Source organism: Falco rusticolus, chromosome 13 (assembly GCF_015220075.1).
Source record: "Falco rusticolus isolate bFalRus1 chromosome 13, bFalRus1.pri, whole genome shotgun sequence".
NCBI classification, from domain to species: Eukaryota; Metazoa; Chordata; class Aves; order Falconiformes; family Falconidae; genus Falco; species Falco rusticolus.
This window is the reverse complement of record NC_051199.1, coordinates 7,744,242-7,768,894: the sequence shown is the minus strand read 5'-3', so window position 1 is coordinate 7,768,894 and position 24,653 is coordinate 7,744,242. Positions and strand designations below refer to the sequence as shown.

General features: G+C 36.5%; 1 protein-coding gene across 1 annotated transcript; it reads left to right on the top strand.

The window, feature by feature from the left end:
- The first annotated feature begins 102 nt into the window (after nucleotides 1-102).
- Nucleotides 103-17,782, top strand: RBP1 (retinol binding protein 1). The gene is made up of 4 exons (XM_037407252.1): nucleotides 103-1,318; nucleotides 1,925-2,103; nucleotides 14,248-14,349; nucleotides 17,503-17,782. Exons 1-4 carry the CDS (start codon nucleotides 1,246-1,248, stop codon nucleotides 17,554-17,556), a joined length of 408 nt encoding a protein of 135 aa, XP_037263149.1. The 5' UTR covers nucleotides 103-1,245; the 3' UTR covers nucleotides 17,557-17,782.
- The last annotated feature ends 6,871 nt before the right edge of the window (nucleotides 17,783-24,653 follow it).

Genomic DNA, 24,653 nt, shown 5'->3' with positions numbered 1-24,653 from the left:
ATTGTAATTTTGTAATCCTACAGACAGCTTTAGCATGAAGATGCCTTACTGTTATGAAGCAGCAAGATAAAATTAACCATAACTTTTCTTTTTATATATATTTATTTAAATATATGACACTGCTAAACTTTGACTTTTTAGGACCCTGAATAACTTCCTGTGTTTTGGCAGTTTGGACAAGAGGTGGAAATAAATCTTTCTTTCATGCAAGCACTTAAAAATGCATGTACCATTCATGTAATTTTAAGCCTCCAGATTCACAAATGACAGACAGTCCTCATCCCCAGATTTAAAGTGGGTTTCTTTGCTTCTCTGATCCAGAGTCTTCTGTAAAAGTAAGTAATTGCTGAAGCTCTGGAGTAGATAACATATCTAAGAGGAACTTCAGCTGTACCATTTGAATATACATAGTAGAAAATAAATGAAAATAGCTAAGAGGCTGTCTCAGTATTTGAGCCCCAATGTTAGCTAGAAAAATCATTCTGTGTTGGTTGCCTAGTCTCCTGATTCAGTCTATGTTATTTTTGACAGAAGACACCTTCAAAAACTACAGAATCCATAAAGTGCTACTTCTGTGTTTCAATGTTGCTTAAATTAACTGAAAGCATACATTCAGTAGCCATATACAGGATTAACCACTGCTTCTTGACACAAGTTCCCATCTAACTGGCTCTTTTTGAGTGCTCAGGTGGCCACTGGTTCTCTAGAATTAAGGAGCTTGTGGAACAAGTGAAAGTAATGCCAGAGACAAATCGCTTTCACTGAGTCTGTATGATCGTTTTCTGAAGAGTAGGTGGCATAAAGTAGTAAGAACATATTCAAGGAAGAAAGATTTGCCATAAAAAAACACACAAGCACTTATATAGCTTTGGCTAATATCCTAATGTAAAGCTATTTAAAAGGGTTGGTTTTTTTCTGAGTGGCATGAAAAATGAAGAGTAATATGTCTAAATGTATCTCAAGATAATCGGAACCCTTATGGAAGTTATGTGGAAGGTGAATATTTCTATTTAAATCAAGTCATCCTGCTGTCATTAGAAATTGCAGAGGTTCAGCCTTGTGGAAGGGTTTAAAGGCAACACTTCAACAATAATCGGATTAGAAGGACTTGCATAGCTACATGGTCTAAAAAAGAGATAAAAGAAACCAGATTTCAAACTTGCCGCAAAGTAAGGCAGTGAACTGTGTGGTGCAGAATCAACACACTGTTCTGAGACTTTGATTTGACAATTACCTGAAGCAGGGATGCCTGCAGATTTCAATGGCTACTGGAAAATGGTCAGCAATGACAATTTTGAGGAGTATCTGAAAGCACTGGGTAAGGTTTCCTTTGTAATTCTTTAATAAATAATCAATACATGCAACCTGTCTTAGTCTTTACATTAATCTGTTTTTTCTTGTACAGCCATAAATCATTTTTGTGAGAAATATTTTTTTGGGGAATGCACTTTAAGAATTGCCTTATGCAAAATTGGTTTGTCTTAAGCAGCCTCTACTTTTTACCATCTTGAAGCTTTCATTAACAGAGATTAAACTACATAGCTTGAAGAAGTGGCAGATTTCAAACTTAAAAAAACAACCGTAATTTGAAAAAGAGTAAAATTTTAATGTGTAACAAAGACAATGGTGTACTTAATGCAATATCGTGTGTTTGCATTTGATGTAAAGTGCTAGTATTCCTATAAAAATATTGAAGGCCTTATTAACTGTCAAATATAAGTGATATTTTTTAGGATTTTGCATAATCAGAAAATCAAAACATTAACTTGCTGAAGTTAAAAGAATTAGGTTATGTACTTTTTCCTGATGACAAAGCTGGCCTGAAAGATCTGGACATTTATCTTTGTTTTAGTTCTCCGAAGAGCTACAAACTTCTTTTTGTGGTAGACTTTACTGGATTAAAATAATTCTTTTTCTTTTTCAGATGTAAATGTTGCTGTAAGAAAAATAGCAAACTTGCTAAAACCTGACAAAGAAATCCTTCAGAATGGGGATCATATGATCATTAAAACTCTAAGCACTTTTAGAAACTACATCATGGAATTTGATGTAGGAAAGGAGTTTGAGGAGGATTTAGCTGGGGTGGATGATCGCAAATGCATGGTAAGAATTAGAACTGTAACAACGGACAAAAAAAAAAAAAAGAGTATTAATAATCTGAGGCCTTTCACAGACCACATCTGTTAACCATTTTGTGTGGCTATTTCTGTACTTCTCAGTTTGCCAATATCTGCACACAATTTTTAGCGTGCCTTTACATTAAAGGAAAGCTAATTTTAATCAGGAGCACGAAACAATGAATGAATGAATAATAACTTCAGTGAAATGTTACTGAATTATACTTGGATATTTGTTAGTCAAAAAGACAATTGTGTTCAGACTTTCAGAATCTCTTCACTGAATAATGTTTTACAGTAAAGGAAATCCACAAGAATGGCCAACTGCTCAGAAATTTACTTTTCTTTCTTGTTCTTGTTCCTATGCGTGCTCCTTCCTGGCTGTATTTATTAGAGTAGATGCATTAATTGGGCTACTGGAACAAATCTTATTGCAATCAATAAGCAAACACTGAGGATTCTGCCTTATGAGCTTGCCAGAGAGACAATATTTTCTGACTTATGACTGATAAATACCAATTAACAGGGAAAAACTTGAGAATACCAAGTTCTTTCCTGTTAGTTTGAAGGCATGACACCTGTAATATCCCACAACAAAGAAGTTGATGAGCAAAAGAAAATTATCTCACGAGGGCCTGTAGAGGAGAAATCACATAAAAGAGAATTAATAGGTTTCCATTCTTAGATAGTGCCATTTAAAACCAGTACTATTCACTACCACTAGGATATGAAAATTTGCTTTTGCTCTGGTGATGGCAGGAAAGGGAAAGATCATGAAGATCAGAAAAAAAAAGAATGGCTAGCTAGCAAGTGCCTCAACTAATCTTTCTGTACTCCTTGTTACAGAGGATAGAAGCATGACAGAATGCAGAATACAATATTCACAGAAGGGAGAAGCAGTGTGTATTTGTATAGGAAGGTACGCCAATGTCATCATGCGTTTTTGACAGCTGGAGGGCTCTTAATCAGGGTAATGAAGTCTAGATCCACTGAACAGTTATGAGCCCAAAGGAGGACTTAGACTTAGGTAGCCAAATTACTGTCAGAGATAGCAATGTTCGAAACATCTGCTTAGGCACTAAAAATGTCTGAAGTCCTGAGTGTTTGCATCTGTGAATTACTGGTTTGTGTGTGTACAGAAATGTCTCCATCTAAGCATTATCTGTACTTAAATACCATTAAACTCCATATAAAGGAGGACTAAAACATCCTCTATATGGTGGAATGAAGTAATTATGCTCTGAGGCTGTCTAGCATGTACCTACAATGAGTTCTTATGAAATGTGTCAGCCAGCCACTGTGCTGAAAAATCAGCTTCAGAAGACAGGAAAATGTGGTCCTTGCCTAGTTGTGCTTTTGAAACAGTGAACAGAAGTAAGACACAACTCTTGATTTCCTGACAAACACCCTAATTATTTCATTATTTGTACAAGGCCACAATTCTCTACCCTATTTTTTTAATTTGAGTGATAAGGAAGAATTCAAAATGTTGAACCAGGGAGGTGAAATTAGAAAATTATTATTATAGTCGCTACAACAGCTATTTGTTTTGGAGTGGAACCTAGTTCATCCTACTTCCAAGGGTTGCTTAAATATTTTACCTATTGGCTGTTTAGTGCAAAATGCTTACTCAGCCTTGGAAGCAGAAGATACCAGGATCTTCTTGCCTTCTCAAAAAAAATTCCCAAAGGGTAGTCACTAACACTGACTTAGGCACATAACACCACAAAAACTTTCAGAAATCCTCCATGTCCCTTGGTGGCGTCCAACAACAGATACCAATGGCAGCTGTACAGTTAAGGTCACTGATTACTGATTCTCTATTTGCCTTGTAGCAATGTATCATACCTTATTAAAGATTTCTACCAGACCTCTGTTTTCTTAAAGACAAAACAGTACAAGAAGCTGTCTTTCTGAAGGCACTTCAGCTCAAATCTGATAACCATGATGTCAGGCAAAACTTGCAGTTATTAAGCAACAAAATAACTCCAATGTTCCAGGAGGAGTCTTGTGAGAGAAGGGTCATGGGGGTGATATAAGAGATACTGGACCACTCCCTGAGTGGTGTTATGAAGGAAACCACCATAAAAGCAAAGGTTGAATATCGTCCTTTTCTCATCTATGGCTTGAAACTGCATGCCATAAATAGCTTAATTGTTAATAATCAACCTGTGTAATGGGAGAGATTGTGAATCAATTATTGTTATTTATATTGTGGACTGAGCAGACCACTGGGCAAGTTTTATCCAAGTAGCTCAATGTATGAGAAGTACAAAGTAACATCAGTAAGACAAGTTACACATTAAACATTAATCTATATAGCAGAGCAATCATCAGGAGACTAGCAAAAATAACCTTAGAAGTAATTCATCCAATAGGTATAGATAATTTTTTCTTTTAATGAAGAATATATCAACTAACTAGACTTAACGTATCAGTAAAAATAGTATTAGCACAGGTTAAATCTTGTGTATAATTCACTGAAATTATATTCACCTTTCAGTTGTAGAACACATCTTTGATTCAGTCAGTGTAGAGTGTAGCTACAATAATTCCAAATCAATACTGTGATGAGTAAAGGCTAAAACGTTTTGCTGATACTTACTTTGGAAGTGAGTCGAAGGTTTGACAGTAGGAATTGATACTCCTGTGATAGTATAACCCCCCTCCTTCATTTCAGTTAGGATTTTTTCATCTGTGTATAGTTGGTCACTCCTGGAAGCTTGTCTGAACTTTCTGGAACAGTGACTTAATTGAGCTGGATAAACCTTAGCAGTTTCAGTTTGTCCTTTTTTTGACCTTTAACTGTTGCTTTGGTGTATGCACATGATTTTAGGTGGTTCTGTTTTCTTAAGGGGTATAGGTAACAGTAGTTGGTGATTTTAGTTCCTTTAAAGACTTTGTTTCTGTTTTAAAGTTAAAATTTGCTACTTTGGAATCTCGAGAAACTCAAAAGCCCTACTAGTTAAGTTAAAGGTGCCATTTCTCTGTTTTGTAAAACAGAAGGTTAGGCTAGTTGACCACACAGATGTGCGGACACAGGGGAGATCACTGATCACAGTGCAAGGTACTTCCAAGAAGACAGCAGATATTCAGTGTGTTCTAAGCATTGCTAAAAGCGTGTATGGAGCAAGCTGCAGCACAACCTGGTCTCTTAAGAAATGCAAACAAGACATCTGCATTCATTTAGCTCCATAATGCTATTGTGCTTCTCCTGAAGTTTTTCCCCAGGGATTTTCTCTCCTAGATAAAAATTAAAGAAGAATTTCTCTGTTTGTTTGGCAATTTCGTGAAAGATGTTTCTGCAAGCTTAATCATACTTAATATTTAGAGTTGTTAAAAATCTGGCAGTTTGGACTACAAAGGTAAAATGAATGTTTATGTATTCAGGAGCATCTTTTATTCTTCTTTGCAAATGTTACAAGGTGCATGTTAGATGGTGTATTAAGAAGTTTAGAACATTAATACTGTATTACATTATTTCTTGCATGGTGCGTAGTTTGATTCAGACCATGTGATAAAGTTCCCATTACTTTGAAGTTTGGTTTTAATTGGTAACATGCATTAGATGTATAGTGTACAAAGACAGAAATTCAAAGTTAAATGGATGACTATGGCTTTGGTATTTCCTGAACTATTTGATCCTGCTGTCTTCGTTCTCAGTAAAGCTCCAGTGTCATAAAAAAAATTCCTCAATTTTAAGGTAAATTCTATAATCTCTAGTTGCTATTAATTTGATGAGCATCTCAGGTATTGCACTAAATATAAAATCTTGTTTCATGCACATAAACTTTACTGTGGAAAAAATTTACTGTGCACAAAAGAGGCAAGACATTATTGAAACAACAATTAATTGAAAACCATCTACAAATGTGTCTCATTTATCACCAGATAATTTTGCCTTCTTTTTTCACCATCAGTAATAAACAGTGAAGCTGAGGAAGCATCTGCAATGTGAAATATGTACCAGTAAACATAAGAATGGGGCTAAAGCAGAAAAGTTAACCTTATGTGCCTTCACAGTGTATTTGCTCAGTACATCAATCAAAAGTCTTAAAAAGCTGAAAAAACTTAAAGGCTGAAACAAAGGCTGAAGTTTCATGTTCCAAGTCTTTGCAACCAGTGACTCAAAGCAGATTGAGAATGGGATAGCTCAACTGCAAAACTTACTTCCCTAAAATTTTACTTTTCTAATCATTTTGCTGCTAAAGTCAGGGAAGGTTTTTGCATTATAATTTTTATGTGCTGTTCAAGCATTTGAATGAGACTGAATTGCTTTAGCTCACGCTATCCAGAATGAATCTATCTTTTGACAGAGACTAAGAGCAAGTGATCTGATTAAAAAATCAAGGAAGATTCTATGTTCTAAATATAGAACAGGAGAATTTCTTGGATAACTGAAAATGGCATTAGTTACATTAGAATTGAGTATTTAGTTAAGCAAATGAAGGATGCTTCAGTAATTCAGAGCCTTGTGTTCTTTGGCATAGTAATTTTCTTCTTACATGGAAGCAGGAAAGGAAATGACAATGACTGGGGACTGGTAAACAGAATCTGAAACTGAAGTTGGAAAAATGTTCATGTTAATCATTTAGTTAACCAAAACAGAATAAAAGCAGAGTAGAACTAGATAAGTTATCATTTGGGTGTTCAGAGTTCTATTGTTGAAACTGATATAATTTTTAGTCATAGTTAAGAGTTGTTAGGGTGGTAGGGTAAGGAGGATTTGGGAGTTGTAGAATTCAGTCATCAGATCTGTCATAAATCTTACCATCTTCCTGAAAATATACAGTCATTTAACATTTAAGACAGCCGCATAAGGATTGTTCATAGGCACCTAACCAGTCTGTCTGTCACACAAACCAGTGCTAGTTACATGTGCTATATCCTAGTGAAAGGAGGTAAGTTCTTCGAAACTGATCATGGCTCTGTTTTAACTAATAATCATACCTAATGTGAAACTGATTCCTCTCTAGTTTGTGTTCAGGAAAAAGGCAACTGAATTTAGTTGTTCTAGTCATCATTTGATTTATACTGCTGCAAGTTCAGAATAAAGCCCTGTTGCAAAATAACATGGCTCATGAAGCTTATTTACATATTTAGGCAGTTTTAAGCAGTGTTTGTCAGTTCCACAAATGGAATTCACAGCTGTTAATCTAGTTAAGAGTAGGTGTTGGAATGAAGACTTTGCTGCCAGAAAAACAACAACCAACAAACAACATTCCAATACTTGGAATTCCAGTAGGGATCCCCCACAGGCTGAGAAAGCTCAAAATAAATTGCGCTTGTCTAGTGAGATGCAAGATCAGCAATATGTCTTTACTTGATCCCTCTGATTCAACTATTTTCTTTCTTTACCTCTTCAAATGCCATCCTTTTCTTTTTGGCTTGTAAGTGTTTTCTCATGTACTTTGTTGGAACAAGCATTGTTCTAGATTGGCTGCTGCTGGGAGGTGGTTTTCTGTCATTGCCTGTGTGTATATACTAGTCTTCTCTCAAATCCTATGCCCTCTGTCTCTGCAGTACTGTAAATTCCCCAGCTCCTTACTGGAATAATTTCCTATTGATACTTCTGACCTTTTACAAACTGCTGTCCACAAGTGAAGAACGGTCTTCCAGTCAACCCTTCTGAGGCTCCAGAGAACAGGTCCACTCTTGGATCTGCCTCAGGCTGTCTAAAACTCTAATTCATTCAGTCTCTGTGCCTTAGTAAAGAGGAGCTGTTTCCTTTTTTCTGCCTCGTTTCACACTGCATGCTCTTTTGCCATTACTGTTTATTACCTGTCAGTGATATGCTCAGCACATTTGCATGGTGATATCAAATGAGATCTCTAGAATCTTTGGCCATATAATTTAAGATGTCATTAACTTCAAATTTTGCAGTGCTGGATTCATGTGTAAAACCTGAGACTCATCAGAAGCTTTGAGCTAGTTATTCACAAAACCGCTGTGAACATATGAAGCTTTGTAGGAGAGATGGTTTTGGATGGGCTTAGCATGTCAGCTTTTTGTGAATCCTAAAAAGCTCAGAGAATTAAGAATGCAGAGTGTGCAATCAGAATCCGCTGAAAGCCTGAGAACCAGACTTAACAAATCCAATTTTTAATGACAAACCATTAATGTTATGTACAATTTCATCTTGCTAAAATTACGCAAAGGTTAAGTCAATTATACACATTAATTTAAACAGTGTCTTAGAATTGATTCTGTTTCTTGCACAAAGTGAATTGAATGTGCTGGGTTTTACTTTTTTTTTTTTTCCTGGCGTAGGATATACAAAAGTTTTCCTATTTTTGTATTTGTATACAATTTTATTTCAGTAAGAAAAAAATAAATCCACCATTCCTAAGAAATAAAAGATTATGCACTGTCCAAAATACTGCTTCTACTCTTCTTCCCACCTACATAGCCTGGAGCTTTGGCACTTACTTTCCTACTCCCTGGAACATGTCTCTAGTCATTGCTTTCCTTCCTTACTCTTACAAGCAAGCATTCAAAATAAGGAATTTGAACATTTAAGATCTGATCCTATCTGACAGCAGCTTACCCTTTGATCTAAAATTTGTCAATCCAGTTCTAAGACCCTTTGCTAGCAATGGAGATACTGACAATCATAGAAGCAAAATACTGCTTCTAGAAGTGTCTCACTTTTTGACTAAACTTCAGTACACTTATCAGTCGGGTACAGACAATAGCAGTCTGAGCGAGTTTGTAATGGTATGAACACATTTCAGAGTCACGTAGCTATAGATACCTATTATGAGACGTGGTAACTGCCAGCCCTTCAAGCAGCTGAGAGATGAGTTGTATTGTACTACCAGCTACTTCCTATGCATTAACTTTAGGAGTTCTGTTGCTGCATGGCTACAAACAGGAATGATGAGGTGGGAGATTAGATTTGTAAGTGCTCCTACAGGGTTGAACTGAAGTTAGTAAGGTAAGGAAAGGTTGGTATAGACTTTATCATTCGACCTAGCTACTGGATGGCTAAATATGTATGGCCTTTGTCCAGCAACAGTTATCTTGAGATGCAGTCCAGGAATCCTACCACTACTTTTTCTGTTGGGTTTGTTGTTGTTTTCTCAGTAGTTTATCTGTCACCAGCCTGCCAGATGCAGATTTGATGAGATAAAAGGAGTTACAGGATAGGTGACAGACCCCAGACATAGTTGTAGCCCTTGTTAACAGTGTGCAGCACGCCTTCTACAGGTCATGGGTAGTGGCTACAACATTACAGAATGCGTCTTCACAGACAAAATACAGTGTAACTGTGATACCAATATTAGTTTATTCCATCAGCACTTAACTTGATGAAAATTTCCCCTGCAGACTGCTTACCAGAAGTTTTTATATCACTTTGATACTTAGTACAGGTGAAAATGCTTGATCTTGAGAAGCTGTTCATAGAATCATAGAATGGTTTGGGTTGGAAGGGACCTTAAAGATCAGAGTTCCAACCCCCTTGCCATGGGCAGGGACACCTTCCGCTAGACCAGGTTGCTCAAAGCCCCATCCAGCCTGGCCCTGAACGCTTCCAGGGATGGGCCATCCACAGCTTCTCTGGGCAACCTGTTCCTGAATCTCACCATCCTCACAGTTAAGAATTTCTTCCTAATACCTAATCTAAATATACCCTCTTTCAGTTTAAAGCCATTCCCCTTCGTCCTATCATGACATGCCCTTGTAAAAAGTCCCTCCCCAGCTTTCTTGTAGCTTTAACTACTGGAAGGCTGCTCTAAGATCTCCCTGGAGCCTTCTTTTCTCCAGCCCCAACGCTCCCAGCCTGTCTTGACAGGAGAGGTGCTGCAGCCCTCTGATTATCCTCATTAGAATTAAAACTATTAAATATCTTGTTGGGATATATTACCATGTTTGACTAAAAATTCTGGGATATTTTCACAATACAGGGCACAGCTCAAATTGGATTTTCCTATGTCATCTGACCTAAACAATTACTTTCCATTGCTTATTCCTTCTTAAATCATAATTACAGTTGTTAAATGACTGGTCATTCTCATAAGCAGAGAATTACTCAATTGAGATGGAGCACACACACTAGGAATAGCCAACATGGGAATGAGAAACATCGTGTACAGCCAGCATCGAATGTTTTTGCACATAGACCTCACTGGGAAATGCAAAGTTCTCTGATGAAATAGTTTGATGACTCTTTCAGTAAATTACAGGTCAGCATCTCTGGCTGTGGGTCAATATGACTTGCCAATAGAAGCTGGAAGTAGTATCTGTTGTAATTCTGCAAGATTTCAGTACTGTTGCTGCTACTAGAGAAAATGCAAATGCATAGTCAACAGATTTGCTTTTACTAAATATTTCATTTAATAATTCTACCTTGACTCATAACTGAAAACAGTGACTATAATACTTTAATTATCATTTCTTCTAGCTTTAATTTTCAGGAAGATGGTGTTGCTGTGCACATGTATTTAAATCTTTGTAATACAGAGAGATAAAATCACTAACAAATGTGAATGGCCAAGTAATAAAAAGATCTCTAAGTAGTGTAAGACTACAGAAATCATATCATAAAACTAAAGAAAATGTAAACATTTTTTGTCGTCTGAAGCTTCAAAGGCTTCTTCATCTCCCAGAGAAACTCTGTCTGTTATTACACCTCAAGAGCAAAGAGTATATAATCCAAAAGATATGCAATATTGGTCGTTAGAATTTTTGAGAAAAGTGAAATTGAGGCAAGGCTCACTCTTATTTATCTCTTTGTTAACTCTTGTGCTCCTTCAGTATTTTTAATCACACTATTGACTAATCACATTAATCACTATATTCTAATGAAGTTCCCTACGGAATTATATGCATTTGAATTGAGAAGTATTCATAAATTTTAGTATGATCAGGCAGTAAGCAAGCAAAACTTAAGCTTCCTTATGACAAACTAGATTATGTACTACCTAGTTTAAAGGAATAAATGAAGTCTTCCATTTATCCTACAAGTAGTATGAGATACTCAAAAAGGCAGAAGCCTTCAGTTTTAGAGAAATACTATATTTTCATCTAGTTGGTTCTGTTGCCATCAGGAAACTGCAGCTTTCCAGTGTCCTCAGAGTTTGTCTGCTCCTTTTGCTTGTGGAGGAAGATGAAGAATAGGAACTGTCTGCCTGGGGATGCTCTGCTCACCAAACCCTGGTAAAGATTTTCAGTCATTCCAGATAGGAGACAATAGCTCAGTCTCTGTAATCAGACAAACCTTAGGTAATGCTATTACCAAAATGGTGGCAAACAAGATTAATTATAAAAGCCTACTTTTCTAAGAAGAAGTTGCATTATACAGAAGGTGAAGCATTCCTTTATCTTGATAGTAAGTGTGTGCTGGGAGAGGAAAACAGCAACTAAATGTTCATATAGAACTAGCTTACTTGTTTATTCAGCTGTTTGACTCCTAGTTATACAATGGTGATATCCTGATCCAAGTTTAAAAAATAAATCTTTGCTCTTACATAGAGATTATATTTACCAACATTTGTCCTACAGTGGTATTTTTGGAATATTATTATTATGTTCTGACTCAACTATTTGGAAATGTTCTAAGGCAAGCATTGCTATATCTCGGCTGTTGGCAAAGGGTGGAATATTAGCAGCCATAGCAACTCCAACCTCAACTAATACTCAATGTGTGTCTCAACAGACATATTTGGAATGGAAGAACTTACTTCAAACTGAGTTAGAAGAGAAGTTTCTATCTTCTGTATTAGTTATGTGTTTTATTATAAGAGACATTACAGTTTGACCTAAAGGAAAAAAAAAGTAAAAATGCTACTGGTTAATCTTGCTGTCATAAAGTGGTTGTTCCTGCTAACAAAGAGGAGGACATTATGTTCTCCTGCAATATATTCTGTCCTTTACAACATTCATAGCAAAATAGCCACACACAAAAATCTGGAACTATATGGTTTACTCCTGTCCCTTCAGTATATATATTTCTGAAAGGGAAGCAGAGGATGATAACCGAGAATATTGGCTGATAAAGCAGATAGGTTAACAGTCTGTGGTACTATAATCTGTGGTTATCACCAAATTGCCAAAAGCAATATCTAATCTTGACTGGAGAAAAAAGAAAGTCAGAGAAAAAAAGTGTGTTGTTTTCTGAGATGAAACAATTTCAGTCACCCTTGGAGGCTGAAAAAGTTAACATTTCCTTGCACTGCTACAAACATTTCTCAGTTGCCTCCAAGTGTACTAAGCTAGTGAATATTATCAAGACTAATCACTTCCAGAACTGACTTCAAACTTTAGTAGTACTAATAAAGTTGGATCTTACTTTATTTATGCCTTTGGATTCACCTATAAACCCACAAAATTTAACTATTAAGCTAGTCTAATTAAACTATGCTGAGCTAATACTCCATGGATAAAAATGAGTGTGGTTACTAAGTAAAGTTGCATATAGAGATGCTTCATTCCACAGTATCCCTCACATCTATAAGTCATTGGTAGAAATAATGTTCATTTTCTGATACATTAATTTTTAGAATCATGAGAAATTCTTAGTTATGCTAACTTAAAAATTAAACATTTTTCACTTTGACTAGTATAATTTGTTACCTTCTGTCTCCTATGGAAGAGGATTTAGGTGATGACCACATTAACTACAGCTTTACCCAAACGTGTTGGTTTTTTCCTGCATTAGCATTTTATATATTAAAAGGATATGGTTTTTTTTAAATGTTATCTACTACTCGATTTAAATACATCCTTTTATGAGAGTAAACAGAAGAACCTGTGAATGCATTTTCCAAAATGGAGAGATTTTTAGCAAGGACACATGAGCGTGTCTTTCAGAGACCCCATATGGTGCAAATAGACTATGTGGGATCAATAACAATGCCTTGCATATGATTATCTATGCTGGCACTCTTTCTAGTGATTCATTTTCCATGCTTGTTTAGTCTAAAGCATCCCAGGGGAGGAGACTGCTGGGCTGTACTCATTTAAAGATAGTGGCTACCATGGTTATCAATTAAGAATTAATTGTTTGTGACATACACAAATTAAATAAATAGGGCTGTATAGTTCTTGAATGTTGAACAGGTTTTAGTTCCCAGAATGACAAATGCAGGCTGACTTCTTTTCTTAGAAACTACACAGGATGTATCCAGTAGGTTTTCCTTTAATGATAAGTCAGAATTCATCTTCTCTCTGTATTTGACTACTTATACATGCAGTGGCTGAAGACTTTTACAAGGTAGACATTAATTCCATATTTGGTCCTCAGATTCACTTCAAGCAAGCTGGTTTAAAAGCCAGGTGCTAATATTGATGTTAAACTATCCTCATGGAGCACAAATTGTCAGTGCTCTTCCCCTTCCCTCTTTAAATATTTTAGAGTATTGCTTCTCTTTATCTTAGGGACACGTGAAAGGCAAATTGTCAGTAAAGACTAACCAGAGTAACAAGCTACATTGAAGTTTTTTTATGAATCAAGTTCTACTGAACTACTCAAGACAGCACTAATACTCACAAAAGTGCGATGTTGAATCCTGCAACACCTTACTCACTATTTCTTAGTCTGCCAGTCCTGGTTCAAGTAGTTCTCCAGCTACAGTTACACAAAGCAGGATGCTGGCAAAGTTACCAATTTGCTGATATTTCCAAACCATTCTGCTTGATAATGGAAGGCAGATTTAAGACATGGGGAAAACCGCTCAGGATTTGAAAGCCTTGTTCATCCATAGTTGCCAGTATGTGGGTACTGTTTTCAGGTTTAGCAGCTGGGGAATCTTTCTTATGGTGGAAAAAAAACCCCGAATCTCAAGTTTTTCAGCTTCTTTTGCAAATACAGTGTTAGGCTGCACACACCTTCTGCCATTGTATTTGTCAGCAGGGAGAGAGGAGTGCACTCTTACACAATGATTTTTTTAAACATTTTTTTTTCTTTTAACAGCTTTATCTCATCCTTCCAGGTTTTGACAGGCAGCTGGCCAGCAACCTTCTGTTTAAGCTAATTAATTTTGTAATTATCCTAAGTGTTACAACACTCTACAGTTATTCTTCTTATGAGATACATTAACTATTTATTATGTTAGAAGTTTTGTTTTAAGGAAACTAATCATAATATCAGACAATACTACAGTAACACTGAACATGTCTGTTTTGTTAGACCACTGTATCTTGGGATGGAGATAAGCTTCTTTGTGTACAGAATGGAGAAAAAGAAGGTCGTGGTTGGACCCAGTGGATTGAAGGAGATGAAATGCACCTGGTAAGATCATGTAACAGTTTTTAAATGCCAATCTATTAAAATGGTTAGGTGTAATGCAGCAGGCTGTGGGCTGTTATCTTGGCTTACTTTGACATAATTATGTATTGGTGCAGCATTTAACTTGTTTCTAAAGCAACTATTTCATTTGGAGCCATTAAGCTTTTATGTCCTTTACAAAGACTGTTTGATTTCAGAGCAGTACTCTTACTGTATTAACTGTCTGTCCAGACACACCAGTTTGAAATGTTTACAATGAGGAAGACATTTAACAGAATGTCCTTCATACGGTCCGTGAAATACACAGTATGGGAGCTGGTGAAATTATGCATCCAACAATAAGCCATAAGGGGAAAATACACCATTGTTCTTTTAAAATAATTACAGGCAGACTGCATTATAGCCTAGAGAACTAAAACAGCAATTAAGTTTTTGAAATGTCATGTTCTTTCAGATCATAATTTTTATCTTTTTAAGTTAACAGGATCTGAAAGAAGATGCCTATTCTTTTCTCACATAGCTCTTCATAGCATCCTCACTGTCTCATCAGTGTGGGCAAAAGGCAGTCTTCCTGCTGAAATAATAAAATCCAACCTCCATTTCTGTTCACTGTTCAGTACTATTGTCATTCAGTAGTCTAAATGGATGTTCTCTAAATATTCAAATCAGTAGCAGTTATGAATTTTTTACAAAAGTACCCCAAACCCCTTATTACTCAACACAATTTCCATAGAATGCAGGTAGGGAGAAAGTTACTGTGTAAGTGATCACTTTATAGCTGAGGCCATCGGCTCACTGAAAATAGTGGGGGGAAGCAATAAAAATGTGACTCCAGAATTCCCTGTGTATACATATTCCTTCTATCTATACACAAACACACGACAGTACTTCCATGCTACCTCCCAGCTTGACAACAGCTGATGCCATGGAACCACGCATCAGCCCTTTCAGATTCTTTGCTGGCAAACAGGTTGCAATTAGCTGTAGAAGTCTGGCCTAGGAATTCAACTGCACTTATGTGCAAATATATGAAGCAACAGCGCTAGTTGCTTTTGGATTTCTCTGTATTGGCATCCTGGTTTCTGTCCCTTGCCAGCTCCGCTGTCATTATATCTTCCCATTTCCTGTCACCAATTTCTTTGGCCCTGATTTCTGCTATCCTTCCTCTGATTTATGCTCTAGCCATGCAACCTAGCCATGGACCTCCAGGCCAGACCACTTTCTATACCTGTCAAGAGTTTGATTTTAGAAGTATAAGTTCAGATTCAGTTGCTCAAGTGTATCTGTCTAGTGCCACTTTACATACCCCAAGGTAACCTGACTGATCTGAGCCTGCTTTTTCAGAAGGCTGTGAGGAGTCCTGTATCATACCTGCCAGCTGATGCAGTCATCCATGCTCTCATTGGCACTCACACCATTTATCACAATCTGTCTCACATGTACACAAAAGTCAGTACAAAGTTACTTCATGCAAAAGAAGTAACCAAGTTAGAGGCCAGTCCCCAATATTTCAATTTCATCACTTTTTATATTTCATGAACTTCAAAAGATGTCCTCTTTATTTCTCTGAACCCTTGTTAATGTAACTCTCCCCATTAAACATACACTAAAAGAGTCACATTTAGTATCTTGTTTTTGACCAGCTAAGATTACTAGGTTCTGTACTCTTGAGAGTCCTTTGATACAATGGGCAGTTACCTCTACAAAACTGATACTTCAATAGCTTTATGATCCTATTGAACTTTACACAATGAGCCAAGTGTTAATTTAATTTTCCACAGTTCTGTAGAAAGTAGTACTACATGCTTTAGTAGTTTATTGCCTCCTATTTTCCCCATTTCATTCTATGGTCTGTACTTTGTAGTTCTTTTTCCTCCTTAGATTCTATTTTATGTGAGTGACTTATTTGACCATTCTCCATTTCCTTTTGAGTTTTATTGCCTTTTTCTACTGTATTGATTGCTTCTGCTCTGTAGGTTTTTGTCACTGTCAGCAGATGTCTTAACCCTTATTGCACACTCCTTCTTCTGGGTTACCTATATAGAAGTGAACAAAACAGGTCCTAACGAAAGTTATTGTATCAGTCTGCTTGTTTCATCAATTCATCATGAAGCACTTTCTTTTACTAGGGATTAGCAACACATGCCAATAAGGTTATTGACTTAGTGTAAGGTTTTTTTAATATGCCATTTTATCAAAGTCTCCCATGAGAAAATGTGCATAACTTCCCAAGAAATTCTGCCTCCTGTTCGCTCAGAATATTCTGACAGCTTTATTAAAAGTCTTATCTTGAAATAGAAAGTACATCCCTTCTGATAGGCCATACATAACCTTTGTCTTTATGTCCCTTAAGAAATTCCACCCCTTTTTCTTCTTCCACCAAATCCAGGTAACACCTCCACACATACTCTGTGCGTTTCTCAGGTCTAACTTAAATAGTTTCAGGCATGGAGCAGATTAAACTGCATCTTCAGTGAGATTAGGTAAACAGCAATAGGCCTCATAAATCAGTGCCCAAGATGCTTATGCACAGTTCATGATGATCCAAGGACTAGCAAGTAGGGTTTTTTGAAAAGCTCTTATGAAACACAAAAGAACAGTAGGCAGCATCAGGCATCCAGTATGGTCAAGTTCAGTCAAAACTCCCTGCTGTGCTGTGATTTATAGATCTAGATGAAATCTTCTGTACACAATTACCTGTCCTTTTCTAGCCATGTTCGTTGTGTTGCTAGAGTGGGCTTTCAGCTGATTTCTGGTTTTGTAGGTTTGAACTACGAGTCATCAATATACAGATCCAGAACTGGTTATTCAGAGCCATCCCCAGATACCTTCTTCATGTGTCCAAAATAGAGAATGCTCATTTCAAAGACCTAAGCAGTTGAACATACTGCAAATAGAGAATAATGCACCAGGAACATGTTTGACCCTTTAAGATCCGAGATCCCAAAATAACTTCTCCTTCTCTGCCTTTCACCAGAAAACAAACCCAAACCAGCTGGTTTCTTTTAGGATTAAAAATAGGCTAAAATATGTACAAGCTATCCAATCTAATTTGATAGAAAATTGTGGATTTAAATTAAGATGGACATGCACATGAATGTATAATGCATTAATTCTATGTAAAAGTTGTATTTTTAAATTATTTTCTCTTCCTAGGAAATAAGAGTGTGTGGAGTCAAGTGTAAGCAGGTTTTTAAGAAGGTACAGTGAGCCTACTACTGATACAGAAGTGAAGAACAGTAGAATTTACAGACTTGCCACCAAATCTCCAAATGCTAGTAATGAACATCATCAGTGATGAGAGCAAATACAGAAACGAAGATCACATTAGAACTGTATAGTTAGAATAAATTATTTTTAACAGATCATTTTAAAGAAATAACCGCAAATAAAACTATTTTTAGAACTGCCAATTAAAGATACTGATTACTATAAATGTGTGTGTACTGTAATTATTAACTACACCAAAATAGGGCTGTTTGGTATAGAGCGAGATACTAGAGTTGAAGACCTTGTAAGCTAATTTTTTACTTAAAATGGAAATCACCCTTCCATAGCCTTAGCAAGGGGCTTTCAGGTAGTCTTTTCAATATTCAGTTGTAGTTGTAGGGAAATGAATGAAACCTGTAGTATCTGGCTTACACTTCAATCATGAATTCACTGAAGCCAGTGGGAGTTTTACCATCAGCTCCAATGGAGCAGTACTTCACTGAAAAGTATCCTACCAAAAATAAAAATCTGATTGCTCAAATCAAAACAAGTAAAGGTATGGATCGATAGTCTGGAAAAACAGTACTTACAGATGCATGGCCAAGGGGCAGTTCTTTTCCAACTGCTTTAGCCCGTTCTTTTTTTTTTTTTTTCTTATTCTGGAGAAAGTACTGGTAAGATCACTGCTAGAAACTGTATATAATTCTACACAGTCCACACAAAAGATTTGACTAGCATTGCTTTGTACAATATAATATGCAGATTTTTTTACAATCCATTGTAGTCCTCATGTTCTCATGCAGACTATGTGTGTAACAAAGCATTGGCCTAGCAGTTTCCAGTGCTTATTTAGTCACTGATTATAGTAACAGTAATTTGCAAACCAAATTGCCATATTTTCAGTCTATTGACACACCAGATATACAATTAACAGCACCACTTTGCATCAAGTTCAAAAAGACGCAAGGACACAGGGGCCTGGTTGGATCAAACCTTTAGCACATGACACAGTATTACAATTGTGTCCTGTAATGACCATTATTAACCATTTTCAGGGGCTTAATCAGTGGGGAAGTCACTATGGCAGAGTTTGAGGTTGCCTAAAGTAGGAACACACCTTTCCCTACTCTGCTGCCAGCTCTTGTGCATAGCATTGCTTTTGCCTTCTTTGGGAACCCAGCGCTGAGACAGAACAATTTTAGACATGTAAATGGGAACAAATGCCACCATTCTCAATGAAACAGAGGCAGTTTTAATACACGCACTATTATTAAGCCTGGTTAGAAAAACTAGCAGCCTGATCTAACATGAAGAAATGGAGGCTCAGAAACAGTCATTGTAAACTATAAAGTTTGTACAGCAGGGATGCTAAACTTCTTAACTATGGTATTTCAGCCATACTATACGTATTGTGAGTGTAGCATCAGATGTGCTGCAATGGATACCTAATTCAGTTTTGTAAAGTTTTGGGGTTTACTTTACAACAGAAAATACACAGAAAATATTATCCATGAAGACTTAAGCATCCATATGTGATAAACAAGTGAAAATAAGCCCTCTCTGTAACTTCTTATGTTACTATTGCAGCAGCTGTGGCTCATAGAATTACAGACATATGTAATGCAGTTGTTTAGGTTCCCTTGTAATTTTTTTCTTGGCAATATGCAATACACCTAAGGAAGACTCTGGAAATTATACTTTAGTCAAGCATACACATGCAGGAGCTGTTTTTCTCTCATGGAAGAGTGTGTTAGCCATTTAGGGATGTTTCCACAGCTATATGCGTATTCCTCCTGACCAATATACAGACCAGCAGTTAAAGGTGATTAAGTTTTCTCATACTTGGAGTGGGACAGGTCAAAACTGGTTGCAGTTAAATACGCTAGAAGGTGTGAGGAGGGAAAAGGATCAGAAATCTGTGTATCTCAGGTTAAAAATACTGCTATACTCCAAGTAAAATTGCAAATAGCTGTCTACTTAAAATGTTATTTATTGCCTTACACAAGGCTGGGGATATCCCAGTTGCCAAATCTCAGTGCATCAGTTATTTGTTTTTCTTGAAAGATTATTGGACACAGAAACTTCTTTCCTTCAAGTTTCTAAATTACTGATTTCAAAACCATGCACACCTTTCCACTCTTCAGCCCCAAGGAAAGCAAGATAACAATGGAAAATAAAGAATGAACTCCAACTTCTCATTTATAACAGATACTAGTTTTTTCAGATCACCTATATTTTCCTTCTCATGTGAAAATTGAAACTACACAATAGAGATGGTTCACACAACTATCCACAATTAAAGTTTGCATAATTACTTTTAACATTCAGCATTGACTGAGACCTTTTTTGAAATGTAGTTTTCCTTCAATAGAACTTGGCAGTTCATAACCTTTAATTCACCACGTCTTCTAATTTTTGCCTGAAGCTCCCTGCAGTCTTGTGTAACATTCACAAACTCTTTTTGCAGAAGGTTGTAAGTGGATCAATTAACATCTAGCTAAGTAAATCCAATTGTTAAAAGCTATTATTATTGTAATCAAACAGACAGCTTTTCCCCTTTGGGTCATTTGGTACAAGGGCAAATTTAGCACCGAACTAATAACTAATGGCTTATCAACCAGGAGCAATGTAACCTGCTTCTAATTATGAAGAAAAGGCAAGCTCAGGAAGTACTACCACAGTTCACATACGTAAAGTACAGAAACTTCAGAAATATTTAACTTTGAATACTTTCTCTTCAAATCATCTCAATTGCTTGTCATTATAATTGTAACCTGTTATCTCTACTGCAGCAACAATTTCACTTGGAAAAGGAAATTATGTTCGTTCATTGCTTCCATGATGATGCTCTCCAAATAGTGCATATAAAATTAGCAATGCTGTTTCCATAAACCTTTAACAACTTGTTATCATAAAATATAATTTAAAACTTCCTCCATAAAATAGCTACTTACTGAATGTATAGCATTCAACAATTACTTGACAAACATGAGCCCCTCTGGCTACTTCCAAAGCTACTTAGTAGCCAAGACCTCCACAGTGAATTCACATCCAGATTTTCTTACTAGTCAGGAATCAAATGCATGTTACTTTTATTGATCTTCCACAGAATTTCAGCCATGGTTTTCCAATACCAACCCTGTATTTCTGCACAACTGCATTGCTTCCAGATAATGGACATTTTTAATTTTGTAAGGAAAGATCAATGCTTACTGATCTTAAAGCAGTGTGAATGGGAAGGCAAAAAGTACATGTCATCATTTCTAAAAGTTAATCCAGACCTGATATTATGCTCAGTCCAGAAAACTCTAGGTGACAAAAGATGAAGAGTAAATGAAGGCCGATGTGTTCCATAGACACAATTGTTCTCCTTCTTCAGTTCCCACAGTTTGGGCTTTCATGTTCATTTTCTAGGTGGGTATGATCTTCTGAAGGTGACTGGGAGACTCACTGCTACATTTTATATTCTGTGGCTTCTCAGTAAAGGGCACACAGAGAAAGAACACATACTTGCTGCCTTTATAGCACATGAAGGCATGTTGTGCATATGAAGTTTCGGCTTTATGGAAGAAGTAGGGAGAGAACCATGTTTTTACCAAGTGTGGTGCAACAGAGCAAAATTGAGAGCCTGAAAGTTCAGGAGGGCCAAACGTACTGTGAAAACAGAAGTAGCAATGTGTAATACAGCTGTGAGCAACCTGCTTAGCTTTCCTAAAGATACAGATAATTAAACAAACATTAGGGATAAATCAATCTAACTGAGGTATATAACAATACTATAGTGATAAGCTGATCTAAGATTTCTCAGATATTCACCTTATTTTTCCAGCAGAAAAATTAATTTTGCTTTGGTAATGTCAACTTCAACCTTCTGCAACACTGTTGAAATATTTTGTGCAGATCTTTTCATTATAAGCCCCTTATACTGAAGTTATGTCTACTTTTGAAATGCATCCATGTTTGAATTTTCATATCTCTCTTATACTTTGCATTATTGCTTCCCCATAAATTCAGTCCTTTCTTTGCAGATGGGAGTGACTACAGCTTAGAAGTAGAAATTTTTTCCAATCCTGGGTATTCAACCTGCTATTAACCTCCTGCTCCCCTAACTTTCTCCTGTTCCTCTTCCCTCTTTCCCTTCCACTCAGTATCCAACAATGTTGCATATTCTGAACAAGAAGGTTTGGAATACAACTAGGTTTCTACTGGCTCTCTTGTAATTCATTCCTTCCCCCCCTTCCCCCCACCTAAATTTCACCCATTGTTCCATACGTTTTTATAATTGTTTTCTCTGCAAGTGCCTTACTGTACACAAGGTTTCCTTTTCCCCAGGGAATACTGCCAGTAATTAGATTACACTCTTTGCTGCTCTGCCCTGTCCAGCAGAGACAGTCTGCTTGTTTGGACAATACACAAATTTGGGGCTTATCCCACCATGGACTCCCACACAGCTTCCAAAAGGAGCAGAGCGTGCCGCATTGGTGACACTCTCCATAGCACCAAGTTTCAGTGCCAGAACTGGGCAAGTAGCCTGACAGCTCTTCCTAAAGCCTACAGCTCTGGGCTAGAGGCCACTCAGACCTCAGAAAGCCCCCAAACAGGGTGCTCCATGGAGGTACTTGCTTAGAAGCACTAACCTCATTCTTTTTTACAGAAGTCTTTCCTATAAAGTCAAAGCAAGGTGCATGGAGGTGTTAAAAAACAAAACCAGGATTTTGGTATAAATTTGCAAAAAGGGACTTGCTGACTTAATGACCAGCACAGTAGCTATTAAGCACAAGTTTTGAACATTCAGTTGTAGTTTAAGACAACATCAGTGCAGAAGTCTTCTTGCTTGATCTCCATTGACCATTGGTTATACACTTTCAAAATTGGACTCTGGGCAGCACAGGGGAACAGAAAACAGTCATTAAATCTTTTTATAGCAGTTGAAAATTAAAATGAAGTATCTCAAGCACTGATTTCTCAAGAATTATATTTGCTGAAGTCTCACTTTTGTGAGTGTAGTTGCAGTATTAAATTAGTATTATATTAGTATACAAAGTATTACATTACGTATTTCCACCTCTTGCCGCAAGACCTTGTTTGTTTAGCTAAAACTTCATTTTCAGTGTTCAGACCACAGAAGACAGAGAAGTTGTTTGACAGTTTTCTACTGTCCAATTCTTAGGACACTGATACAATAGTAGGAGTCCTTGAGCCACATGCCTCTTAGCAAGTACTTGAAGTATACTGTGAATTCAGAGAGGCACAGACATACACAGACACACATTTCATCAAAGCAGAAACCAAGTTTGGAAAAAGAGTCTAGTGGTACAATCATTAATGAATTTGTGGCTTAGTTTAATCTGCTATTCATTAGAAACTTTCTCAAAGCATGAGGCATAGGAGACCGCTAGTTTCCACTCTGAACATAACACTTCATGTAAAATATGTTAGGCACCAAACCTAATTACTGATTAACTAGTAATTATTATTTTACAGTTCTCCATGTTACTTAAAATTACAGTTCTAAGATCCCAGCCAATTTAGAAGTTAACGTGTTACTGCTCTAGAATACTGATGCAAAAGTGCAGTGCTTCACTGTGCATATGTTACTATGTCTGTGCAAATCAGATATAAAATGTAAGATTAGAGGAACTGCCTAACCTTGAAGTCAACAAACTTAATGCATGGCAACATACAACCCACTGTTCTAGTACTTCAGGTAGCAAATGGTAAACAACACCATCCAACATGGTATTTAAAGCCTAATGAAGAGTCCAAAGAGGATACTTGTTGAGAAACCAGCAGAAACAACTGGAATATACTGGAGGACCTAAGGAATGAACGGATTTTATGAAAATCTTTGCTAGCATTGTAGGGGGCACAAGATAATGCTGAGATGAGTCTCTTGAGATCCTCATCACATTTTCAGATTACACGTCTGTCTCTCCTACTTCACAGATACAAGTTGAAAGCTATTTCATTCACATATCGCAAAGACAATTCTTACTTTTTCAGAGATAAGAAAACTTCTAAGACCATTTTATAAAATGAAAGTTAGGAAATACCAAAATCCCTACTTTCCAGAATTATACAAACATTTATTTTAAACTTCATTGTGCTAATCCAAGTTTCCAATCACTTTAGTAATTTCTAAATACGCTTTATTAGTAGTACTAAACATTCTTACAGGTTTAAGTAGTAAAATGTCCACTGTCTCACAGTGGATGACAGATTAGGCAGATGAATAACAGTTTAAGAGGCTCCTCACAGAAAGGACACTTCTGAGTCCTGTACTTCCTTTTCACTTCATCTGTTTCTCAACCTATTTCAGCAATAAAGATTAAACATTTAGTGTGACCCTCCACTGCCTTTTTCATGGTATTTTTTATTGTTCATCTTCTGATCTACCTGTCGTTACATAAAAAAACAAGGAAAACGATTAATTCAGGTTGTGTGCTTGGAACATGCAATGATTAAGAAATAAGGCTTTCACAGAGTAGAACATGAAAGAAGTTTCAGTAGATTTGAAAAGCATAAAGTATCTGCAAATGCAAAGGGGCAGGTACAGAACTGAAACACTTTGTAGTGGTATGGCCTGTAACAAAAACAGAATGGTCTTTTAAGAGTAGAGAAGAGGGAAGGGTGAGAAAGCAAGAATTAGAATTAGCAGCACTAATGCTCTTTAACAAGTTGACTATGATCTAATAGCACAATCTGTACAGATGATATTTTCATTTGGAAAATGATTTGTTTTCTGGTTTATATGAATAATTCAAAACAAAGACATTAATTTTAGTGGGGCAAATAAGGGTATAAAACATTTTTCTCTACTTGAAGACAGGATATTTGATAGGAGTGCAAATCTAATCTAATCTATACAAAATACATGTATGTCTAAGGACTGATAATTTTTTGTTTCTGTATTCTAGAAATCCAGATTTTTTTAACAGACACTGAAATATTTTCCTGGCACAAAAGGATACAAATTAAACCAGATTCCATTACCTAAAGAGGTATTTTAATATTAATTAATATCATTAAATACATGGGTTTAATTAATCTTGTGACATGCTTTTAATGTTGCTTTAATTTTATCTTCAGATATATTC

Bases quoted from the DNA above. Each gene is read 5' to 3' on its own strand.
- RBP1 (XM_037407252.1), top strand. From the start codon at position 1,246: ATGCCTGCAGATTTCAATGGCTACTGGAAAATGGTCAGCAATGACAAT. The intron at 1,319-1,924 runs GTAAGGTTTCCT...TTTCTTTTTCAG, and splicing joins GGAGTATCTGAAAGCACTGG to ATGTAAATGTTGCTGTAAGA. The intron at 14,350-17,502 runs GTAAGATCATGT...TTCTCTTCCTAG, and splicing joins AAGGAGATGAAATGCACCTG to GAAATAAGAGTGTGTGGAGT.